General features: G+C 38.3%; 1 protein-coding gene across 1 annotated transcript in view; it reads right to left on the bottom strand.

The window, feature by feature from the left end:
* eys (eyes shut homolog) overlaps positions 1-22,547 on the bottom strand; it is a 286,827-nt gene that overhangs the window by 76,948 nt on the left and 187,332 nt on the right. Inside the window, exon 41 of the mRNA XM_034681752.1 lies at positions 9,498-9,674. Within this exon, the coding sequence (XP_034537643.1) occupies positions 9,498-9,674 (177 nt within the window). The remainder of the gene's footprint in view (positions 1-9,497; positions 9,675-22,547) is intronic.

The following is a 22,547-nucleotide window of genomic DNA, read 5'->3' as shown; positions in this document are numbered from 1 at the left end:
AATCTTGAGCACAGTGAATGCTCAGATAAAGGAGGCGCCTCTTCTATGTGGTCTCAGCTCTAGGTTCTCAGCTCACTTGGTTTATTCTGCATCAGAGTACGATTGCTGTTTTCACATATGCTCAAACAACACGGGCCAAGTTTTGAAACGCACCCTGTTTCTGAACAACTTCACCAAACAATCCAGGTGTGAAGGCCTCCTTGGAGTATCAATCATGTTTGCTTACTGGAATGACTTGCTGTGATGTTTACAGCAAAAAGCAGCTAAAATGATATCTGAAAAGACTCTAATTAGGATAATTGCCAAATAATATATGGATTTTCACCTTGTTAGTACTACATAAAAGGTAATATTTGGATCCCTCTACTTTACCTCTCTCTCTGTAATGTGTTGTTTTTACCATGCTTTACATCATTTGGCTCATCTTCAATGCTGTGGGATTGCAGGCTGAGTGTTCTCTTTGAAATTCTCACTTTCTTCTCTCACAAGCAAATCTTATTTATTGGTTCCCAGTTAAGAAACAACCTTTTATATGCTGCATTAGGTAACATGTTGACTTTCCTTTTCTCAAATACTTATTTTTGGCATAACACTTATGTATTCTGTACAAAATAATAAGACTCTCAGGGACTGTTTTTTTTTAGTAATTCTGCAGGGACACTGCACATCTTGAATAGTAACTTAAGGAAACAAACAAAAAAAGAGGCTTTCTTTCATTTGATGCATATTTCTAGTAAAGCAGGATTATGAATTTCAGGCAAACAGTGGGTCTCTCTAAGTTGTTTGTGAATATGGTAGGAGTAGCAAATAAAGTCACCTTGAACAGTGCGAGATATTGAAACGTGTACTTATGCAGTCGGTATACAAACAATAACAACGAGCACAAAAACACCCCTAAAAATAACCTGTGAAGGCTTTAAAGCTTATATCTGTGGGAAAATGACAAGTAAAATGTAATTATGCCTGGCACATAATCGTCTATGTCACGACTGAAGTACACGATCTATAGAGACTGGAGTCACATAATGGAGCAGCACAGAAAACAAAAAGCACACACACTGAACTTCCCTTTCCGCTGTGAGCCTTTGTCTCCTTTCAAAGCCACTTGTTTAGACTTCACATCATAACTCATTTGTTGACAAATATTATTCACTATGGATGTCAATGTTGCCCCATCTTTTATATTTCTATTTTCCTTTTGTAAGGATATTGTTCCCTGTCGTCCCAATGGCCCTGTTACTCTGCATCAGGCCTAACAGAGCGATCGTCCTTTTGTCAGTGCCTGTCACCTTTCCTCTCTCTTCCTCCCTCTTCCTCTCTCTCTCTCTCTCTCACACACACCACCTCTTCGTATTTCTCTTCTCAAGCTGACAATTGAAGTCCATGGGGAGACTCATATGTTTGCTTCGGGGAGAGGTGTAAAAAAGGGGAGCGGGGAAGAGGGAACAGGTCTGGGCGAGGAGATTCTCTGCATCTCAATGCATGTCTTTTTGCTCCTCTTCTGATTAACTTTGTCTGTTTGATCTCTGGAGTTTTTCTTTTCAGTTCCTATCCTCTGATGTGAAGAAGATGGTGCACTCTAAGCCGGGAAGCATTACCAGATAAAAGGCACTGTGCCCTTCTATACATGCTTTCTGAACATTCATCTCTTTTCATGACAATGCTCACAGTCTGCTATCTGGCTCCCTTTTGCTGCAGAGAAACACTGTAAACAAGATTTAGAACAAGCACCATAGAGGACAGTGATTTGATTATCTTAATCCTATCCACAGTAACTTAGTGAACAGAGAGGATGTTATCATGTTATCACAGTAATTAATAGTTTTCCTAATTATCTATGCACTACATCAGTGAAGACTTAGACAGGCAGTGACTTAAGATGAATGCAGACAGATAACCAGTAGCAGAGGATAAATAGAAAACAATCAAACCGCTAAGGGAACAACAAACATTGTTTTCATTGTGTCTCCATGTTTATGACTGCAAAAGCGTTCATAAAAAGAGTGTATGGCTTTTGGCAGTTGCAAAGCTATAATCAGTCAAGTACAAAAAAATAACCTCATTCAGTGCTGTCTGTCCAAAACATCCCAGAACAAGCATTATGCTTGTTTTCTAACAGCATACTAAAAGCTTTGCTTTGCAATTATTCTGCTTGTCTGTTGTACAGAAATCATTTGACAATTTCTTTCTTTTCTTTTTAGTAAAGTTGTTTTCTAGGACATTTTTTTTTGCTGTTGTCTATTGGGACAGTCAAAGAGAGGAAGGAAACGTTAGGGAGAAGAGCACGGGGGAAGACATGCAGCAAAAGGCTGAGGTTGAAAGTCGAGCCTGCGTCTGTTTCATCGAGGAGTCTAGCCTCTGCATATGGAGCAGGCACTTAAACCACTGAGCTGAAACAGCGTCCCTCATGTGATAGTTTCAAAACTTCCAAAACATCATCACTGGATAAGGAAGTTAGATTTTTTATTTTGATGAAACAGTATTTCCATAACTGGAAACACTTAAATGAGTAGAGCTGAAGAAGTTACAGAATCTTTCGTTAAAGCTCCTGTGAGGGACTCTCTCTCTTTGTGTCATTTTTGCTGTCCCCTGTGGGCAAATATGCTGATCGCTGATTTTGTCCTGAAGAGACAGGGATACTTTTTGTTCCTGTCAAAATATGTATCCTGCTTTCTTTAAACAGCAAAGTGTGTCACTCATTTTAAATATCTGCTGTTGAAATTGTAAAGAATGTCTGTTTCTTTAGTTTGCCGTCATTCGTCTGGTCTAACACCTAAACCCCCTCGCAGTAGTTACAGGCATTAAACCAGGGGTGTCAAACATACAGCCCGCGGGCCAAAACCGGCCCGCCAGAGGTTCCAATCCGGCCCACAGGATTACTTTGCAAAGTGAAAAAAATACAGAGAAGACATTAACTGCAATTTTTCAATAAACATAACTACTGTTTCAAATTTGTCCTACAATCAGACAGCTGACAGAGCGCATCTGAACAGCGCTCCAGGAGTGTTTTTCTCAAAGAGAGGAAAAGTATATTTTCAGTTTGCATAATCTGGTCGAGATTTGTGACTTTTTGGACCCCTGCATACAACACTGTCCAACAAGCAAACTGTTCATGCTGGAGCAGGGGGGTCCTTAATAGTCCACTTTACCTTCTTCATTATTATAATCTCTGTTCTTTTGCAGTAAACATCACACTCTGTGTGGAAGGTGACTGGGAAACCTGTGTGTTTGGCGTGTTCAGGTTTCAGTGCTTACGATAAATAATATTTGGCCCACTATGAGACTCATCATGGTGAAAAATGCAACAGCTGTTTATGTAAAAAGAGACATTTACAGAATGTACTTTTTTGCACTAAAACAAAGTGAAACATGTAGAGTTGTTGTGTATAGGTTATTATGATTTTAGTTTGGCCCATTTCAGATCAACTTGGGTTGTATGTGGCTCCTGAACTGAAATAAGTTTGACACCCCTGCATTAAACAGTACACTACAGAAATAGTCAGTCTAGCTTCTGATAGTTTTGTGTGATTTTGTAGGTCATAAAGAAGCTTCAGTGTCAATTTCAAACTGTGTCACAACCAGTTAAAAACTTCTCACAGGGGCTTTAATAAGAATGGTCTCGGTCAGTCAAATTGTCCTTCCTTCATCGGTTATTTATAACAAGATGAAGGTTTAATTTATTGTGCTAGCCTATTTTTGCTTGGTGAGATAATATTGAAAGGGGCAACAGAGGGATAATCTGATTAATTTCTTAATAAAAAATTGAGATTTTGTATAATATCAATATTTCAAGGGGTTAATATCACCATGTTTTCTTTGTAGTGCTATATAACATTACTATTCTTCTCATCTTTCTGATAGCAGATTCAATTTTAAAGGCCCTGTGAGGAGTTTTGAACTGGCTGAGAAACAGACTGAAAATGATACCGATGCCTCTTTATGACCTTCAATAGCAAACAAGACCATCAGCAGCAACACTGACTCCTTCTCTGTTGTCATTTTTAATGCCTGAAACCGCTCTGAGGGGGTAGGAGTCAGACCAGATGATTGACATCTCGCTTCAGAAACAGCTTTTATTTGACTGTTTTCATGGAAAATAATCACATTGCCTGATAAAGTTGACTGTCAAAAGACAACAGGATGAGGTTTTTGTTGAAAACACTACTTTTGCATGTTTAGGACAAGAGATAAGAAGTATTACTTTGTCCACAAGGGGGCGCCAGAATCGATACAAAACAAAAGTTCCTCACAGCAGCTTTAAATAGACTGAAAAAATAAAATAAATACTAGCTTCAACTCGCAACATTTACTGGCTTGTTGTTATTTATTTTTCCTTTTTTTATTTTATTATATACATTTTTTGGGGAGAGTTAGTTTTAGGCATAGGTTATTCAATTATTATCATAATTACATTATAAATATATAGAATGTTCTTTTTTCATTCAATGTATATGTGTACATATATATAAAACACATGAATGTACTATAAAGGAACAATGGTTTATACTAATTAATTTGTTTCTATTGCAATAAAGGAAGAAAAAAATAAACATTTAAAGACTGATCAACTGAAAAATCTCTTCTTAGGGGCATCATCCCCTTTAGTTTTGAAAGTACACTTGATTTTAGGCATGTAAAGGATCGGCACATGAAAGTTTGTGGCATTTTGCAGCAAATTTACAGATTCTACAAACACTTTTCAAATCTATGGTGCCTGAGAAACTTACTTTGTGTTTTTTCAACCTCTGAATTTGGACCTTATACTAACAGTCATATAACTTGCTCTCTTTGTAGATAGAAATAACTCATTCTAATGTAACCAAATAAATACATTTTAGTGGACTATATGAGGATGGTATACATCTGCACACTTGTTATTTTACATTGCTGCCAATGGATAACCCCGAAGTTGCAAAGTTGCACACAAGTCCTTTCAGGCTTAACTGGTTGACCTTTCTAGTGCACCAAGCGTACAGTATAAAAAGCTCTAAATTAAAGTCCTATTAAGTACTGAGAGCTGGCTAATTAATAGCTCCTTAACTACAAAGATTTAAGTCTTTGGTGGAACAGAGAGGCACTCAGCTGCCGTCATGGGAGGCCAATGTCAGCTCAGAGAGATAAAAGTGGAGCTATTATAACCCTCAGGAACACGGTTTAGGAAGAGTGTTTTATGGTAAAGCTACCAAAATGTATTGGAATCTGTGGACAAAGTGGAAACCAAAGAAGAGTTGCTGGAAAGTTCTTCCAAGATCTCTGTAGGATGTAAGAAATGTTGTTCTGATAAGCTTTAATTGAGCTTTGAAGGGGAATTTTCTGATTGGATTATAGCTTATTGGCCACCACAAAACTTAAGATGCTGAATCTACAAATTGCTAACTCTTATCAAATTAAGTTTTTTCTTGGTTTGATCGAACGGTGAAATATTTTTTTCGAAAACTGTGGTCTACAAATCGAAGTGAGAGGGAATAAACCAGAGTGTGTCACAGATCAGGGGTTGATTGAGGCTACATCCGCAAGATGAATGTTGTGATGTCCATGTCTGCCTGGTGTGGAATAAATCACAAGTGATCACCACACAATTTATGGCAGTTACAGTTGTGTTGGGTTGCTGTGGTGTCACATGGGGACAATAAAACAGCCTCGCAAGATCAAGGTGGCTGCAGTGTTCAGAGCGGGGATCAGCAGTCCACTGAGACAACCTGTCAGATGTTTCTGGAGTCATTTGAGGACTCACAACTCAAGGCATTCATGCTGCATCTTCCGCCCGAAGCTTGCTGGTACTTTATGTATGCATTCATACTTTGAAGAGACGCATAACCAACACAAAGCAGGATAAATGAAACACAGTTCTCATGGCTCAGCTTTCCTCAAGCCTTAAAAAATTACCACAAATCTACCGACTCCTCCACTCCAAAAACAATGCTCTATTGTTAGGAGGGTATACTCAGTGGCTGTCAGGGCCTTTCCAAATCTCCTCCTGAAACAAAAGACCGTGTGTGTCTATGTGCGTATGTGTGTTTGCAGGTGTAGGAACAAAAGAGCTGGAGGGAGGTGGACGTACATTGTAGTGCTCAGGGTGGATGCAAAGGGTCATCCTGTGCTTACATAGCTTTCCTTTGTGGGCTCTTAGGTTGTAGCTCAGAACTTAAAGCTGTGAAATATTAAAAACAGCAAAATTATACAAAAGGTGAGGCTACTATTGTCCTTAAACAGAGTACCATAACTTACCTTTTCTCTCCCTCTGTTAATCATGTAACACTTTGCTTTATTCAGTCAGGAATTTGTGTTTGAAAGGATAAAAACAACACATTATAAATAAGTAAAATATAATAAAAGCTGACATCTCTTCTCAAAGTAGTGTAAAAATTACTCTATCTTTGTTTTCTGCTTTTTCTCCAGTAACCTTGGAAACACAGGAGCGATAACTTCATTGTGCGGCTGTCCCCGGATAACTTTGCTTTTCTATCAACCCAGCAACTTTCAAATACATAATAAACACCAGTTAATAAATACTGTTTTTAATAATGATGCCAGACAAATAAGTCTGTCACTTTTAATGCACTCTGTTAATAGCCCAGTTCATGTTTAAGCTTCAGAGGACAGATGCCTCATAGAGCTATTATTTTTTATGCTTTTATTTTGCCCTTTTTAGTGCCTCAGTCTTTCATTGTTGCATTTCTTCTTTTAAAACCTGGATTTTATTTTGAAAGGATGCTACAATGGCTTCCTGCCGATGGTAAAAGGATTGGGAGAGACGGAAAACTGAGCTTCAACCAACAGTGTTGCAAACTGAAGCAAATGTGAAAATGCAGTAAACTGCAGTTCATTGAGTGTCCACTTGGGGCTTGCTCCAAAAGCAAAGGAGCCCTTTTCAGTCTCATGATGAAATGCCTATTTTTACAGTTGATTTTAACATGTTAAAGCTGCTCTTGGTAGTCACAGAGTAAACATGTGTTCAGAGAGAGGGACTTCGAATGTCAACACTATCCCTCCCAACCAGATTTCCTCTTAGCCCCCCAAAACAGAGCAGCGTGTGCAGTCATGATAGTGCCGGACTCATAACCAATCGGAGTGCGTAGTGGGGCCGCCCCTTAACCAATCACGACAGAGGATTGGAGATTTGCTGTGATTGGTCCATCATAACGGGAACAAGGGGAATAACAACATTGCTTGATACAAAGACATTGGAAAACGCAGAGATTTCACAATACTCACATTACTCCACTTACCGATGAGTACCGATGGGCATTATGACCTTTTCTCCAAACCCAGCAGAAAAAAAAAAGCAACGTTTTTTTACACCATTCCTACCAACAGCAGCTTTAAGTGCCATCTACAAAATCAGTTTGTTGTTCATTTCATTTTAATAAAAGGTGTGAATTCGTTTTATGACTTATCCTTTTTGATTATATGAAAGTTAATGATTTTGCATGACACTGTATGAGGCACAGCTGATTCCACAGACAAGTGGGCATGTTGTTGATGTTTGCCATGGCTCAAGGCCCGCCTCAGCTTCTTTTTATGTTTGGAAGTTGGTAAGACTCCAGTGTGGAAAAATAAGACAATGTATTGCACATGAGTGCAAAAAAACGGCAGTTCCATGAATGTCCACTAGAGGCTGGATCCAAAAGTCTTCACCCATGGTCAAAATGCCCTTTACAGCTGGATTCAACATGTTTACAGTTTGGTCCAAATATTAGCATTGGTCTAGATAATATATTCATTTGTACACTCTGTACTGAGGTTGATTTTTTTCATTCGATAACTCATATGTTTCGAAGATACTTATAATGACAGTAATTAATATATTTGCATAATTAGGGGTGTGGCTGAGTTGACTGGCATAGCTTAGTTTTACAAGTTCTTTACTGTTTTTGTACTTGAGTTTTGTAACTAACTAAAATAACCACTTCTAACTGAAGTTTGGTTTAGTAAGCGCTTATGCTCCAATTCTTTTTTTCTCCCATTGTTTGTGTATTGTTATCAGTTCTTGTGTTTGTTTTGGGTTTGCAGTGAATCTAACAATCAACAGTTTAAGTGTCTCACCCATTTCGGAGGGATGTTACACACTTGTTTACTAATCCTTTCAGATTTAATCAACAGTTTTATGTTATCAATGCCTATTCTGTGGCACCACAACTGTTGCCAATCACCTTGCTTAGTTACACTCAGGCAGTTTCCTGTATTCTCTGGTATAATAAGAGGCTGACTCACACAGCACAGGCTGACAAATCATTTCTGCATTATGCGTGATTCAAGCAATAAAGGTCGAGCGCCTTAGCAATGATTTTTACTAGAATGAAAGTAACAAAAGGATACGCTTTTTCAATCAAGCAAATGCCTGTTAGTCACAACATGTCTAGACCGCATTGTATGACAAACTGTGGACTAGCACTTCACTTTTGAGGAGCTCACATCCAAAACAGAAAACATGCTTCAGAGCAGAACGTGATCCCTGCAAGTGAACTACTGCAAATTCTGTATCTGCAGAGGAGACATCTTGATATGCATCATAGTGCTGAACTGTTTCATCCAGAGTCATACAAACTTTAAGGCGTCAAATCTTTATTTAGAGGGAGTTCTTTCTGACTAACTTTTGGCTTAGTGCACTTTCTTTGTTGAGTTGTATTCTGCTTCCAAAGAGACTCCAGAGAGTCACTGCACTTGGGCAAGAAATACTTGGACACATTGTTCATCATTGATTGTGTGTGTATTGAACAAATCAGGTTGAAGACATAATCCATATCATTTTTGATCAATGACAAAACAATCTATATTTGTAAAAAAAACAAAACACCTAGACAAATTATGTGTATGTAAATCTACTTGGAAATAAATCCTGATTCTGATTCTGATTTTTCAAGTGGCTTGTAGATGGGATTTGTGACTTTTACACAGGGCCAGCCTTGCTGTTAACCCATATTTGACAATGCTATGCTGAGCTAAATATATTCTGGTTGAATGTTCCCACTTACTGCAGAGATTTGACATTCTTATCATTTTCTAAAGTAACTTTTGGCAAATAAATGTATTTTCAATTTTTTGGAACAACTCTTTAAATTTACAGGACTTGAAAAAGAGAGTGTGTTCTGTCTGTAAATGTTAAAAAAAATGACAGGATTGTCTTCAGTTCTGTCTTTTAAGGATGGGTACTTATAAATTATCACAATGTGGATTGTTTTGTCTCATTGAAATGTACAACTCTGGTATTTTTCCACGATACTGCCAGCAAAGATTTTTGCAAATAGCTTGCAAATAGTGTAATAGAGTTTTAACATGCCACTAAAAATGTGATTAATTGCAATTAACTATTACAATTGTGTGATTGATGGCGGTTTAAAAAGTAATTGTTTTACAGCCCTAATGTATTTATTTATATATAAATATATATAAATTATAAAGTATATTTTTCCAGTTACCTGTATTTGGTATTCGTGCTCACTTTGAAAACATTGCAGTGCTTTGAGTTGACTGTGATAAAGAACGAGTGTACTCACCGTAGAGGATGGTGCCCTGTGTTGATCTTGTTTTCACTGTCAAATAGATAATAACAGAGGTGTCCTTGACAGGAGCAGGTAGATCATTTCTGGCATCAGCAGGCCGGAGGAAGGATGCAAGCGGCTGCAGCTCCAAATAAGATGTGCCATCAAAAGAAGGGATGTACACTGTGGTATCTGGAAGAGAAATGACAGATAAAGAAATACGTTTTAAGGAAAAAAGAAAAGTAGATGGGTAGAATCCCAAAACTCCTCAGAAAGAACATTTAAATACTAGTACTTTAGCAGTGTTGTACTTTTATTTGTTACAGTACTTGAGTTTTTTTCTAGTAGTATCTGTACTTAACTTGAATTCCATTTTTACTTTTCTAGTCAAATGTGTACAAATCATAGACTGTATAAATAATGGTTGTAGTATCCGTGACGTCACCCATCTGTTCCTGACTGCTGTTTTGAAGCCAATCGACGGCGGCAGCCATATTGGTAATGCTGAACTCAACCAAACTTAGTATGAGGTAAATAGGCAGGGTTTGAGCCTCCTAGCCAACAGCTATGTGTTCCCTCCTGTCAAGCAAGTGAATTGTAGTTTACAACACTTCCACATGGGCTTCATTAATTGAGACCGGATGTTGCCGCTTGGTACAAATACAAACATAACCTTGAGTAATTTGGTGCTCTATATACAGTATATGCATGTACAGTATACTTTTTTCACTGACAACCCAGCTTTAAAATAATGCATACAAAGAGGTCAAAATCTGAGGGTGGCAGTAGTGCAACATCCTGAATGCCAACTTATGTAAAAACCCTGAAGAAGAAACAGAAAGGTAATTCAAGTGGAAATCTGCAACAAGGCATTCCAAAGTCTCAGTTTCTCTTTTCAAATCAAGTCAAGGAATGTCAGATACAAGCGAGTAGGGTGAGGAGTAATTTGTTTTGGTTGTTTGCTTGTAACCAGCTCTTTTCACTGACCAGTCCACTCTGTGTTTGAGGTCTTGATATGCTAAGCCCTCACCGGCAGAATAAAGTGATTTGAATCCCTGAAACCTGAGACTGTCACGGATACACCGCAGTTCTAAGGTGAAATATTTGACCCATGCTTCCTATCTTGCTACTGTATGGACTTGTTAACAAGGTTAAAAGCTTGATTATACAAAGACCTTCTTTTTCTTCAAGTGATTCCATTCTTTAAGTTTGTTTACAGTTAAAACTCTGGCTACTTGCTTTTTTTATCTACACACCATTTACTTTGACTTTCATTATGAAAGTACAGTTAGTGTTACAAAAACACTTTTTATACTGAAGTAAAGTAAACATTAGATGCCTTAAAGATTTTACTTCAGTAAGATTAGAACAGCTGACTTTCACTTCTGCCAAAGTCATTGTCTGTACTTTTATTTAGGTACAGCTTTCAGGTGCTTCATCCTCAACTGATATTACGCAATCTAACTCATTATCTAAAAGAAGGAAGGCTTATTTTGTGAAATGCCCTGTAGTGCTTGTGTAAGTCAACAGAACAGCAGTAACTGTCTGGTTTGTGCCTTCCCAGCGTTGATAGCCTTGCTGTGAGCAGAGTCAGCAGGATCCTGTCAGGGCTGCGTGCTACTGTGTTATTTCCCACTGGATGGAAAAAGGAGTATGACTTTAAGGAGAGGTGGAGGAGGCACCCGCACAGGTCATCAACTCCACAAGCCAGCCATGATCTGTTGGCTATCACACAAAGGACACAGTCCACCTGGCGGATAGCTTGCAGTTCTGGTGCATGACAGTTGATTCAAAACAAGCCACCCTGGCCTCAGCTCGGGGGATTCTGCCGTGAGAGGCCAGCTCTCAGAGAAAAAACTGCAGTTTATTCTCAGCTGAAAACTTGTAATGTACGATATGTGTGGGGATTCAGAAACGAGTTTTGGATTGTAGAAGAAATGTAAGCAGCCTCCCATGACTCCTCTGGTGCTTTGATGTCAGATCAAAAAGACTTCCGAGGCAGACGTGTGAGGGACTGATAACAATTAGAAGAGACTAGAAGTTAAACAAAATCAATATGATGCATACTGAAAATCTTGTAATGATGGAGGATTTAATTGAAACTTTGAAACTGGACCTCCAGCTGGGAGTATTGAAAAGAGGGGGGGGTTCATGACCCTGTTGGATATGATCCAAAATTAAAATCTTTGTTGATAAAAATTGGTGCAATTGCAAAATCCTATTTCCAGCTTCCAATGTCTCAGTTGTTGTCAATTATTGTCTTTTATCAAAATAAATACGTTTTTAATTTGGGTTTTTCTGATACACAAGAATAGATGCTTAAATACTCAATGAAATCACATTGAAATAAGCAATAATACCAATACAGATGGTGGCATGTCATTTAAAACTGGTTGCTTAAATTGATCATATTATTCAAGCTGATTAAGGCAAGGCAAGGCAAGGCAAGGCAAGGCAAAGCAAGGCAAGGCAAGGCAGGGCAAGGCAAGGCAGGGCAAGGCAAGGCAAGGCAAAGCAAGGCAAGGCAAGGCAAGGCAGAGCAAGGCAGGGCAGGGCAGGGCAAGGCAAGGCAAGGCAAGGCAAGGCAAGGCAAGGCAAGGCAAGGCAAGGCAAGGCAAGGCAAGGCAAGGCAAGGCAAGGCAAGGCAAGGCAAGGCAAGGCAAGGCAAGGCAAGGCAAGGCAAGGCAAGGCAAGGCAAGGCAAGGCAAGTTTATTTATAAAGCACCATTCATACATAGATCAATTCAAAGCGCTTTACAGAGTTTAAAACAAAAAACAGAAAAGTAACAATCAACAAAAACATACAGCAAACACTTCAAACATTAAAATTGTATATGCTGCCAGTTATGTTTGATCTACTCTCTCTCTCTCTGTTCTCATGTAACTTAACGTACATATTAAATAGTGTTAGGTTAAGAGTCCATGATCGGCTTCAGAGAGGCTGTTGAAAAGTTAAGATGAGGTTCAGTCAGCTGTCAGGTTTAAATGCAGAAAGAAGAACTAACACAAGTCAAATGGAATATAAACACACCTAAATGCAACAACTCTGTGCTGAAGTTTTTAAACTTGAACAATGAGATAAAGTCCAAATCCAGTAAGAAATAGGACACCTAGATTATTTTCAAATGTTTAATTCAAAGTGTTTTGAGGCATTTGTGCAAACTTACATGTGCACACTTCTGTCTTGCATTTCTTCCAGATCATGAAAATCAATGCACATGTTTGAATTATAATAACCACCTACTGGGAAGTCAATGATGGGAAAAAAGACGTGGTTGCTGCTGTTGTGTTCTTTTTTTCTCAAGGCAACATAAAATTTTGATTCAGTACAAAAAGACCAAATGAGAAGAATTTTTGGAGCTGTGTGAGACTTCATCAGAACTAAATAGAGCCGAGCTGACAATCCATCACCATCTAAAATGTACACAGTTGGAATCATTTCTTGTATTCTGACAGTGTTGCATGTCATAAATTATTTTTAACTTCTGAATAAACATTTGAACAAACATGCTGTCTAGTGTGCAGCTGTCCTTTAGAGTACACAGAGTAATTCCATTGCTACAGAGCTGTCATTTACTCAGTTTTATGGTATGACACGATCAGTTTTATTACTTTGGGGTCCTCCAAGAAGGAAACAGTGTTATTAGAGCGCATGGTTTAATAAATCAGTGTCATCAGAATATGTATTTTAATATTGCTTCATGTCCAAACACTCTGACATGTCAATGATGAACACAAACTTAAATTTAAGTTGACTCATTGTTGACAAGTTTTGTTTGCTTGTTTGTTTGTTTGTTTGTTTGTCAGATCTGCAGTGACATGGTGTCCTCCAAAAAGCATTGATCAATACTTCTGCAACCAAAATGAGCAGGCAGGCCATTTCAGAATCAAACTTGGACCTTATGGCCTAAGAGGGATATAAATGGAGCAGAATGCACAAGAGAAAATCACCCTTATTATACTTTATATTGATACATTTTACAATTCTAATACCTTCTGACTTACTTTCCAACTTTTTCTGGAATATTTGTCAGACATTAAGCCAGTACTTAAAATAACTAAATGTTATGAAAGGGGTGATTTCCTTTGGCTGAAATCAATCTTTTCATGTTTTTTGGCATATTCTGAGTAAGACATAAATATAGAGCTGGCTCTTTTTTAAAAGACACCAGTTTTACAGGAAAAGGAAACTAGATGCCCACAAAAAAAGCTGGCAGCATCTAACCAGCCTGTTGGCAAAGCAGGAAGCCAACTACCCCTCATCAGGTCCCATTAATGTCAAACACAAATTTATAAAAGGCTCAAAAACCTAAAAACAGACTTTGTTAGTTTGACGAGGAGAGCTGAATCTCTTTGTATTCATCACTTGAAAGATCCTTCTTCTCCCAAGCAATACAAACATTACCTGTTATTATTTTGTAAAAACAAAACATATGAAATAAGATCACTTTTAACGACTACCTTCTGTTGTCAGTTTGATCCACACAATGCTCTTTTTTTTTAGCTGTTTACAAAATGTCCTTGCTGCCTTCTAAGCAAGGTTTTGAATTCACTTGCAAAAACATGACAAACTCAGCGTCTGTAGAGGATTAGCAGCCCATTAGTTTCTCACCCCATTATCCAGGCAGGGATCTGAGTGGGCGGGGATGATAATGAGGCACTGTGCTGATTGGCAGCCTAAATGTTGTCTGAGGGGGAAGAGTGAAGCCAGGTGCAGCCGAATGCAGAGGTGGAAAAACACCAAAACAAACATGGCGAGCGCTCCAGAAGAACCTGCATCAGTACACTACACATATGACCCAGTATGACCCCATAAAGAAAGAGGCAACTTTTGAATTTTTGCAACAGTACATCTCTGAGTAGTACGGTAACATTTTAGTGTTTAACCTTAGTTTTTTGCATTTTAAGCAAAGCTTTTGTTGTCAGCCAAGCAATACAAAGGTGAAGTGGTGTGAACAAACAAACAAATTAGCACCAACTGTAGTTAGCATCCACTGTTTTCTTTGGTTCTCCAGTGCTGGGACAAAATATAGACATTTGTGTTGGGTTTTGAAACAAACAACAGGGCAGTTGGCCTGTCTGGGTCTTACCTTTGACCTCTAGACTCAGCAACACTGAAGCAAAACTACAAAAGTATAGCAGGAAGCGAAGGTGTGGGAGTGGGGGTAGTTTTGCACGAATGCCAATGTAACTCACTCCTGTTGTTTTGTCACTACAGGTGCCAGCTGAATTCAGAAGTCTTGTGGAAGCTATGTTTTGCCAGTTGGTGGGCTACAGAAACAATGGAAAGGCTTTCTCATTGGAGGAAGAATGAACTGTATACACAAAGGCAAAGAAGAATATGTATTACCTTATATGGGACATTTCAATCTTGTTACATATGCAAAGTATAATTTGTATTTGCATGAATATTATTGAGACAGTATTTAAGTTAGCAGCGGTTTTGGATTGGAGATGCTAATTTAAAAAAATATCAAAACTATTTTAGACAGCCATGTTTGAAACATCAAAGAGAAAAAAAAAACCTTTAGATGAGGAACAAACAAGATCAGATTTTATTTGGATTGATGTTGAGGTTTAGTAAAAGTTGTTAAAAGACATAAATGGGTCAAATCTGTGCTCTCAACTTTCATCTTATCATTCCTCCCTGGCCGACATCCCACATCACGGCTTCAAATATCCTAGAAGTGAGGACAAAAGGTAATGAGCCGTAGAAGGAGGTCATGATCAATACCCACAAAGTCTGAATAATTTCCTGCCTCACTGGTTTCCTCTTTTTTTACCTACTCCTGGACCTTGCAGCCATTTCCTGCGTAACTAATTTTTGTGATCACTTAGCTTTCAATTGAATACTTACATACCTGACAGTGTCTTTGGCCAGGACCACGACCTACTGTGTCTCCTCTGAAGAGACCATTTATCACAGCTTAAAACCCTGACAACCGGGATGAACTGGCTTTATCTTGACAAAACCTGTCTTATGGTTGGCTACTTGATATCAAATACTCACTCAGCCACTAGGAGCTAGCCTGGATTATTGCACACACAAAGAAGTGCAGCCTTGGGGTCCAAACATGAGAGAGCAAGACTCACAGCTCAAACATGTCAAGCTACTTAAAGGATAAAACTTATAGACTAAATCAGACTGAGATGTGATTCTTGAACTCCTTTGAAAAGTGGGTATATACTAAATCTATTTAATGTAGTGGTTTAACTGGTATGGTGCATAAAATGTGTGCAGGCACTTGCTGTGTAATACTACCCGTGAGAGGCATGCAAATCTGTCTCAGTAATTCATCTGACAGTGTGACACCTGACATTTTAACTACAAAAGAGGACTGAATATTTGCTGGCCAAGAAAAAGTACAGATCACCAATCCCTGTTGTAGTCTTAATCCAGGACTAACTGGTGCCACACAGTGCAGGTATCACAAAGAGGTTGAGGAAGTGCTGACTCTAGAATTTTCAGAATAATGGAACCAGTTTATTAGAAGCTCTTGAGAGGAATTAAGGTATGTGTCATTTTGGCGCCCCCTGTGGACAAAGGAGTCTCTACGGAATATTTTCTTGTACATGTAGAATTAGTGTTCCTTGGTAGAAAAATATAATCCTGCTATCTTTTAACAGTCAAATTTATCACTCATAGAGAATACTTTGCCATGGAGAATGTTAAAAGGCTCTTTCTGCAGCATGCAGTCAAACGCTTGATCTGACACCTACACTGCCTACCTTTGATGGTTTCTGACTTCAAAAATAACTGTATGGAAATATGCACTCTTTTGTCAGAGGTCTTGTCTGATTTTTTATGCCATAAAAAGTCATCATGATGATTTGAGTCTGTTTCACAACCAGCTAAAACCTTGTTACAGAGCCTTTACAAAGTAAGGAAATAAAACTTTGTAATACCTAAACAGAAACACAGAATACCTCATGAGTTGGAGGAGAGAGGGAAAATATATATATATTTATGAAGCAACTGTTTGCCAACAACTTTGCCAGAAGGGTGATGAGTTCCCATGTTTCCAATGCCTCAAAAAAAAAAGCCAAAACACATTGTTACAAAAATGTAACCCTGATGCAAACTGTCCCTGGTTATTATATACAGAATTATTGTATTCTACTACACTCTACTTTTTCTGATTCATTAAGAAGACTTCAAATGTTGCTGTCTATCATATTAGAGCTAACAGGTAACGAACAGAAGCATTACATTATATTTCACAATCCTCTTTGTATTGTTTGCACAAAATCTTTAATCGTTTCATCTTTCAATCGTTTAAGTTTTTCCTTTACAACAAGAGATTATGTCGTTATTAAGTATATTAACTGGATATAGTAGCACAATTGTAATAGTGGTCATATTTTATTTTATTCTATTTAATTCAATTTTATTCTATTTTACCTTTATCATTGCTATTATTATTGTTATTACATTTTTTAACTATGTTAGTACATTGTTGTATTCCCCTGTCCCGTGTTGTAAGCTGCTGTAACAAAATAATTTCACCCAATGAGGGACCAACAAAGTATATCTTATCTTATCTTATCTTATTGTACCTATGTGCTGTACTTAGGTAGAAGTACACAGTTCCAATTAATCACATCATGCAAACCTATGCAAACATACATGGCTATGCATTACAGTCATACCCTACACACTGACACCCTAACACATGCTTGCACTCTATACATTATCTTTTGCCTTCAAACAGAATATGTTGCATCCATTTGTTCCAGTGTCATAGTACTCTTTGATATTCTCAGTGTTAGAAGCTATGCAGGACTTTTTCTTAATCTGATCCATGTTAAAGCCTTTAAAGTCTTTCTGTGATATGGCCCTTACAAGTAAAAGTTGTCTTGTTGTTACATTTTCATAATATATGAGAATGAATATTTTTCAAGTACAATGATTAAATATGAGACCCAATAAAGAGCATTTTTTATTAACATTGAATAAATAAGTAGCCGATTAAGCCTCTATGGACAATAACATGAGGCCTCAAAGGCTCATGTACATGCTGGTACTTTTCTAAGATATCTCCTGTATGACATCGCCATTTCATTAAGGCTAGAGATGCAACCCCACATCATTAGTCACTCTGAATTGAAGCTTTCATAATTAAATGAGAACAAATGTGCTTTATTCATCTCAGAGTCTATTTTTAATTCGACAGGATGTCAGGATGACGTTGTCACCTGGCCAAGTTGCCATCGTAACACATTCTCTGACTTTGTCAGCATGTAAACAGCCCCTGAACTCTGTCTGTGGGCTATCAGAGGCACTGTTACAGAGCACATCGCTGCATGAGTGGTTGAAGGAGATTGCACTCTGTTAAATCTGAGAGACCGGACTGCTTTCAAGGAGGAGAAAATTCTTCAAACTCAGCAGAAACGTCTCTGAAAGGCCACTGCTGGTTGTCAAAGGAAAAGTTTATGAGTGTGACAAGTTGAGGGATAAGCAGGAATTTACTTTATGATCATGGAGGGAAATGGCTGAGGGTAAATCCCAGTTCTTAAATACATTTAATGCAACAAATGCATTTTTTAAAAGCTGCATACCTTAAAGGTTAAATTCATTAAGTCAGATATTTATTTCTGTTTTGTATCTGCCATATATATGTTTACAGACTTCAATGTACTTATTCATTTATTTAATTCATACACAAATATTATAAGTTCCTTTCATTTTGTTATAGTGTATAGCATACAGTATATTATGCATTTCCATAGCTAGGCTGTAATGCATCTTTAAGTTATCTGGGTTAGTCTCCAAATGGTAAATTCAACCTTCACACATCGTTGCTTTACAATCAGTAAGCATGCTGCATTCATATGTGGTGATAATGTGGGGCACATTACTCATTCCCATTTACTGTACCTGGGCGCTACAGTTGTAAGAATTGAAATATATGAATGGAGGAATGAGTGAATGAACCAATAAATAGTTCACATTCTCGATTTTATGTTGAGAACGAATCCAAAGCTTCTTTAATAATTGGCTTCACAAAGCAGCATCCCTATCATGTAAACAGAGGCGGGCACCGTTTTCCTCGATGTCCCTGTCTCCCATGGGAAAAAACAAATGGGAGTGAAGTCTTAAAAATAGCCTCACTTTTGTTACAGTGCCTGGAGAGACGGATAACATTTCCGTTGATTATTTAAACACCTGTAAATTAGCATGCGTGGAACACGTGGGGGAGGTGTCAGACAGAGGTGTCAGGCGCACACACGCAGCTCAAGCCAGGTTAATGAGTATTAATGTTAGCTTTGAGCGACGTTCTTTCAGATTGTACAGTGCAAAAACAAGATTACACCTAAATCAAATATTGATCGAGTTCTCATTAATAAAAGTCTTTGCAGTGCTAATGGGGATTCATTTGGCTTAAAATGTCTTCAGGCTTAAAACATACATCACGAATCATTCGAGAGCAACTCAAATAGGCAGAAAACGTCAGAATTTATTTCAACAATTATTGTCCTGTTTGATTCCTGCTAAGTTTCTGGGTTATCTGACATCTGCAGTTTGTGTGAAATGATTAAATTATGTATTCTGATACTAAGAAAAGAGGAGGAGAAAGATTAGAGGTGAATTTGTCTTTTAGAAAAGTGAGAGGAGTGACACAGGAAGCTTGAGGAGAGCAGACAGATCACTAAGTAGATCTGTACTCAAGACATCAGGAAATTAGCCAACGCTAAACTGTCTTAGAATAATAAAGGGAGAAATTCTTGTTCCATGTGCCCTAAACATGGTTCCTCACGCCTCTCTGTTGACCTTTTTTGTATTTCAATGTCTTTTTTTTTCTGTCTTCTGCTGCGCTGACTACCTGAAACATTGAACAGCTGCTCAGATCGGACAGCTCTGTCTTGTCTGTTGTGTTTCTTTGATGTAGCTGTTCCCTCTGTTTTCTCTATCACAGTCTGCCTGTCATGGTGTGTCTGAGATTGTCAGTCTCAAAGTGCTGCTTGTCCATCTTCTCTGTGTTCTTAGACCCTTGATAACCATCGGCTCATAAGGTTAGTCAGTACCCAAACTATGACATTGTTTTTCTTACTGTACAAGACTTCGCCCTTTTTATTTCACAGATAGAAATATTTGATATTTTAACAATTCTAGTTATGAACAAACCTTTATTATTCATGACTGAGGCTATATCATTCATAATTATCTGACTCCTTTCAGCACGACATTAACCAAAAATACTAGTTAATAATTGTTCTTGGTATTAAAGAAATCAATTTGTTTCTACAGCAGTCGTTACCTGGAAATGTTGCAGTTGAGATCTGAGCAGACAAGCATGGTTTAAATACTCTCATAAACTTTTTTATTTCTTTTTTTCATTATAAAAAGGCTCAAAGGAATTACATTGCCCTCTAAAATAGGGCTGTTGGAATACACAGTTAGAACCATCTTTTAAAAATATGAAATATTAATATTGTGCTAAAAATAAGCATTTGGCAACACCATGAAACTCACTGGTTCATTGTAGGGGTGCTGTATGGTGCTGATATCAGTCAATATGTTTCAAAAAGCTTTAAAAGCTCACCTGTTCAGAAGCTTTTGGATAATTTTGAACAGGGTAATACAATTTTAATTCCACTGTAGTATTGACCTGTTTTTCTCCTCTTGAAACTGTCTGTATATTTTTTCTGTGTAAAAGCACTTTGTGAAATTCTTTATCAATGAAAAGCACTATACAAATCAATTATTATTGTTATTATGGTTCTTTACACTGATTACCACCTGCCTAAAACAAAGTGAAGATGTTTTTATGTCTGGTGTGTTTTTGTTGTCTGCTTCTATGTAATTCTTGCTATGTCTTGCTTGCTGCTGTCTATTCTTTATATTGTGAAGCACTTTGTGACGCCTGTTCTAGAAAGGTGCTGTATAAATAAACTTTATTATTATTATTATTATTAGAATTATTATAAAGAGTAGCTGCAGCAGAAAAAAGACTCAGTAACCAGCTAGCTAGCTACCACAGTGTGAGGCTTCCACTGCAGCGCAAATCATTTCAAGGGAGATGAAAAGAGAAGCAGTCAAAAAAAGTTCCTGCACAGTTCGGGAGTGTTTTGTATTTCTCCACCTATTTGTGTCACAAGGTCAACCAAAATTAGCATGAGTCAGCATTCCCAATATGGTGGCTGCCATCTTTTGGCTTCAAACACCTCTTCAGAAACCCATGGGTGACGTAACTGTGACTCAGTCCATGTTTCCCACAGTCGATCAGTCAGGGATATTGTATACTGCTGCATCCAATACAATGTTTTATGAAGTGTTAAGGCTGATTTATACTTCTGCATTGCATTGACGGCGTAGCCTACGCCGGGGGTCTGTGTAGCTCCCGTACCTATGCAGAGGCCTACGCACGTAGCTGACGTGCACCTCCGCCGGAATGTAACTACACGTAGAATCGACATGGACTGCAAGCCCTGTGATTGGTTGGCTCGGCGGCATTGTGTTTCCTGCATTCACAGCACTTCCTGGATCCGGGACATCGGCAGCACATCGGCCGTGTATTTCATCTCCTCCTCTCTATTCTTCCCTGTAATCATGTCTGCATGATAAACATTAACATGTATCAGCTGTAGATTAACATAACACGCTCTGAATCGCTGAGGACAAGTAAACAGAGATCGTGGCGGGGCCAGAGGGAGGCGACCGGCTATCAGAGAGACCGCACTGCATAAGTATGTGGGGCTCATGTCCGCGTCAGCCCCTGCTGCGTAGGGGTGACGCAGAAGTATAAATCAGCCTTTACCTTCCTGCACCATCTTCAGTTTTGTAGATTTTCCTGTTCAAGCCTACAATTTTTCTGCCTTTTCTCTGCTGTGTGCATCTCTTTGTTTAGTTCCCCCACTGTGAACAAACCAATATCAAATTAACTGAACTTTTGTCTGCACACTGGCATGATTACAGTTCCTTGCCCAGTTGCAGGATTAGTCTGATACTGTATGCAGGAGAGTGTAACCTGACTATAATAACACAACATCTGCAGTGTCTTTCACTTGTGAGCAGCTTGGCCGACCTCATCAAGCAAACAAGCAATTATTTCTAAACTCCAGTGTTACTGCTGACAGTGACTCAGGATGATACAAAAGCAAACACGGGATGCTGTTCTCTACACTGTCAGAGCACATCATGTACAGCGAGCGAGGCAGGAAGGGACGTCAGAGCCACAAAGAAAATAAATCTGGACTCCTTTAATATGTGAGTGTCGTACTTCTGCCTCCTAATGGCATCATAGTGGTTGGTAGAGAATAAACATTTTCGTAAGGACAGAGACGAGAGCTGTGGCTGCATGTTGAGCAAGGAGCTGCAAGGTCGTACTCTCGCTGTCAATGAGGTGAACTTGGACACGCGGTGACGCTTCAAGCTGCTTATGTGGATCTTTCATTTCATTAATCATATCCTGAATAATTCACATCACTCAAAATTCTTATTGCAGCGGACTCTATTCTCCGTCATAGTGAAACCTATTAGCCTAAGAGGCTCAGCATATATTATATTAACCCACATCATTTGTTGGCTGGCCCTTGATGATTCCACTGTAGAGGTCACAGGATGGTGGGTTTTTAAGCTTCAGGCTCATGTGTCTATGAGTGTGTATGTCTGTCTCTTGACATATATCCCTCTATCATCATCTATTTCTACTTGTATCAATTTCTTTGTACAGCTTTCCTCATAAAAATTCTATTCAACTCATCTGCATCTCTAGCAACATCTGCTTTATTTATCTGTATCTCCATATCTGTTTCTATTCCTTGGTATCTCACAACATGTACTTGTATTTATTAGCACATCTCTCTATATTCACGTCTGTAATCAGTAATGACATTTATATATATATCTGTTTTCTATTTATGGTACTTCCATATGTCACCAGTTTTCCATACCTGATTCTGTATATTAGTGGTTGTCTACATCAGTCACTACTTAGCGGTATTTATCTACATCTTTATAGTTCAGTCAGATAATTCATGTTATTCAAAGCTGAAGTTTATTAATACAGCATACAGTATGTTTGGCGTCTCGGCTCTGAACCTCATTACTCTAACCCCCCATCG

This window comes from Notolabrus celidotus, chromosome 4, assembly GCF_009762535.1.
Source record: "Notolabrus celidotus isolate fNotCel1 chromosome 4, fNotCel1.pri, whole genome shotgun sequence".
NCBI classification, from domain to species: domain Eukaryota; kingdom Metazoa; phylum Chordata; class Actinopteri; order Labriformes; family Labridae; genus Notolabrus; species Notolabrus celidotus.
Note: the sequence above shows the minus strand (reverse complement) of the source record. Positions and strands in the feature narration are given on the sequence as shown.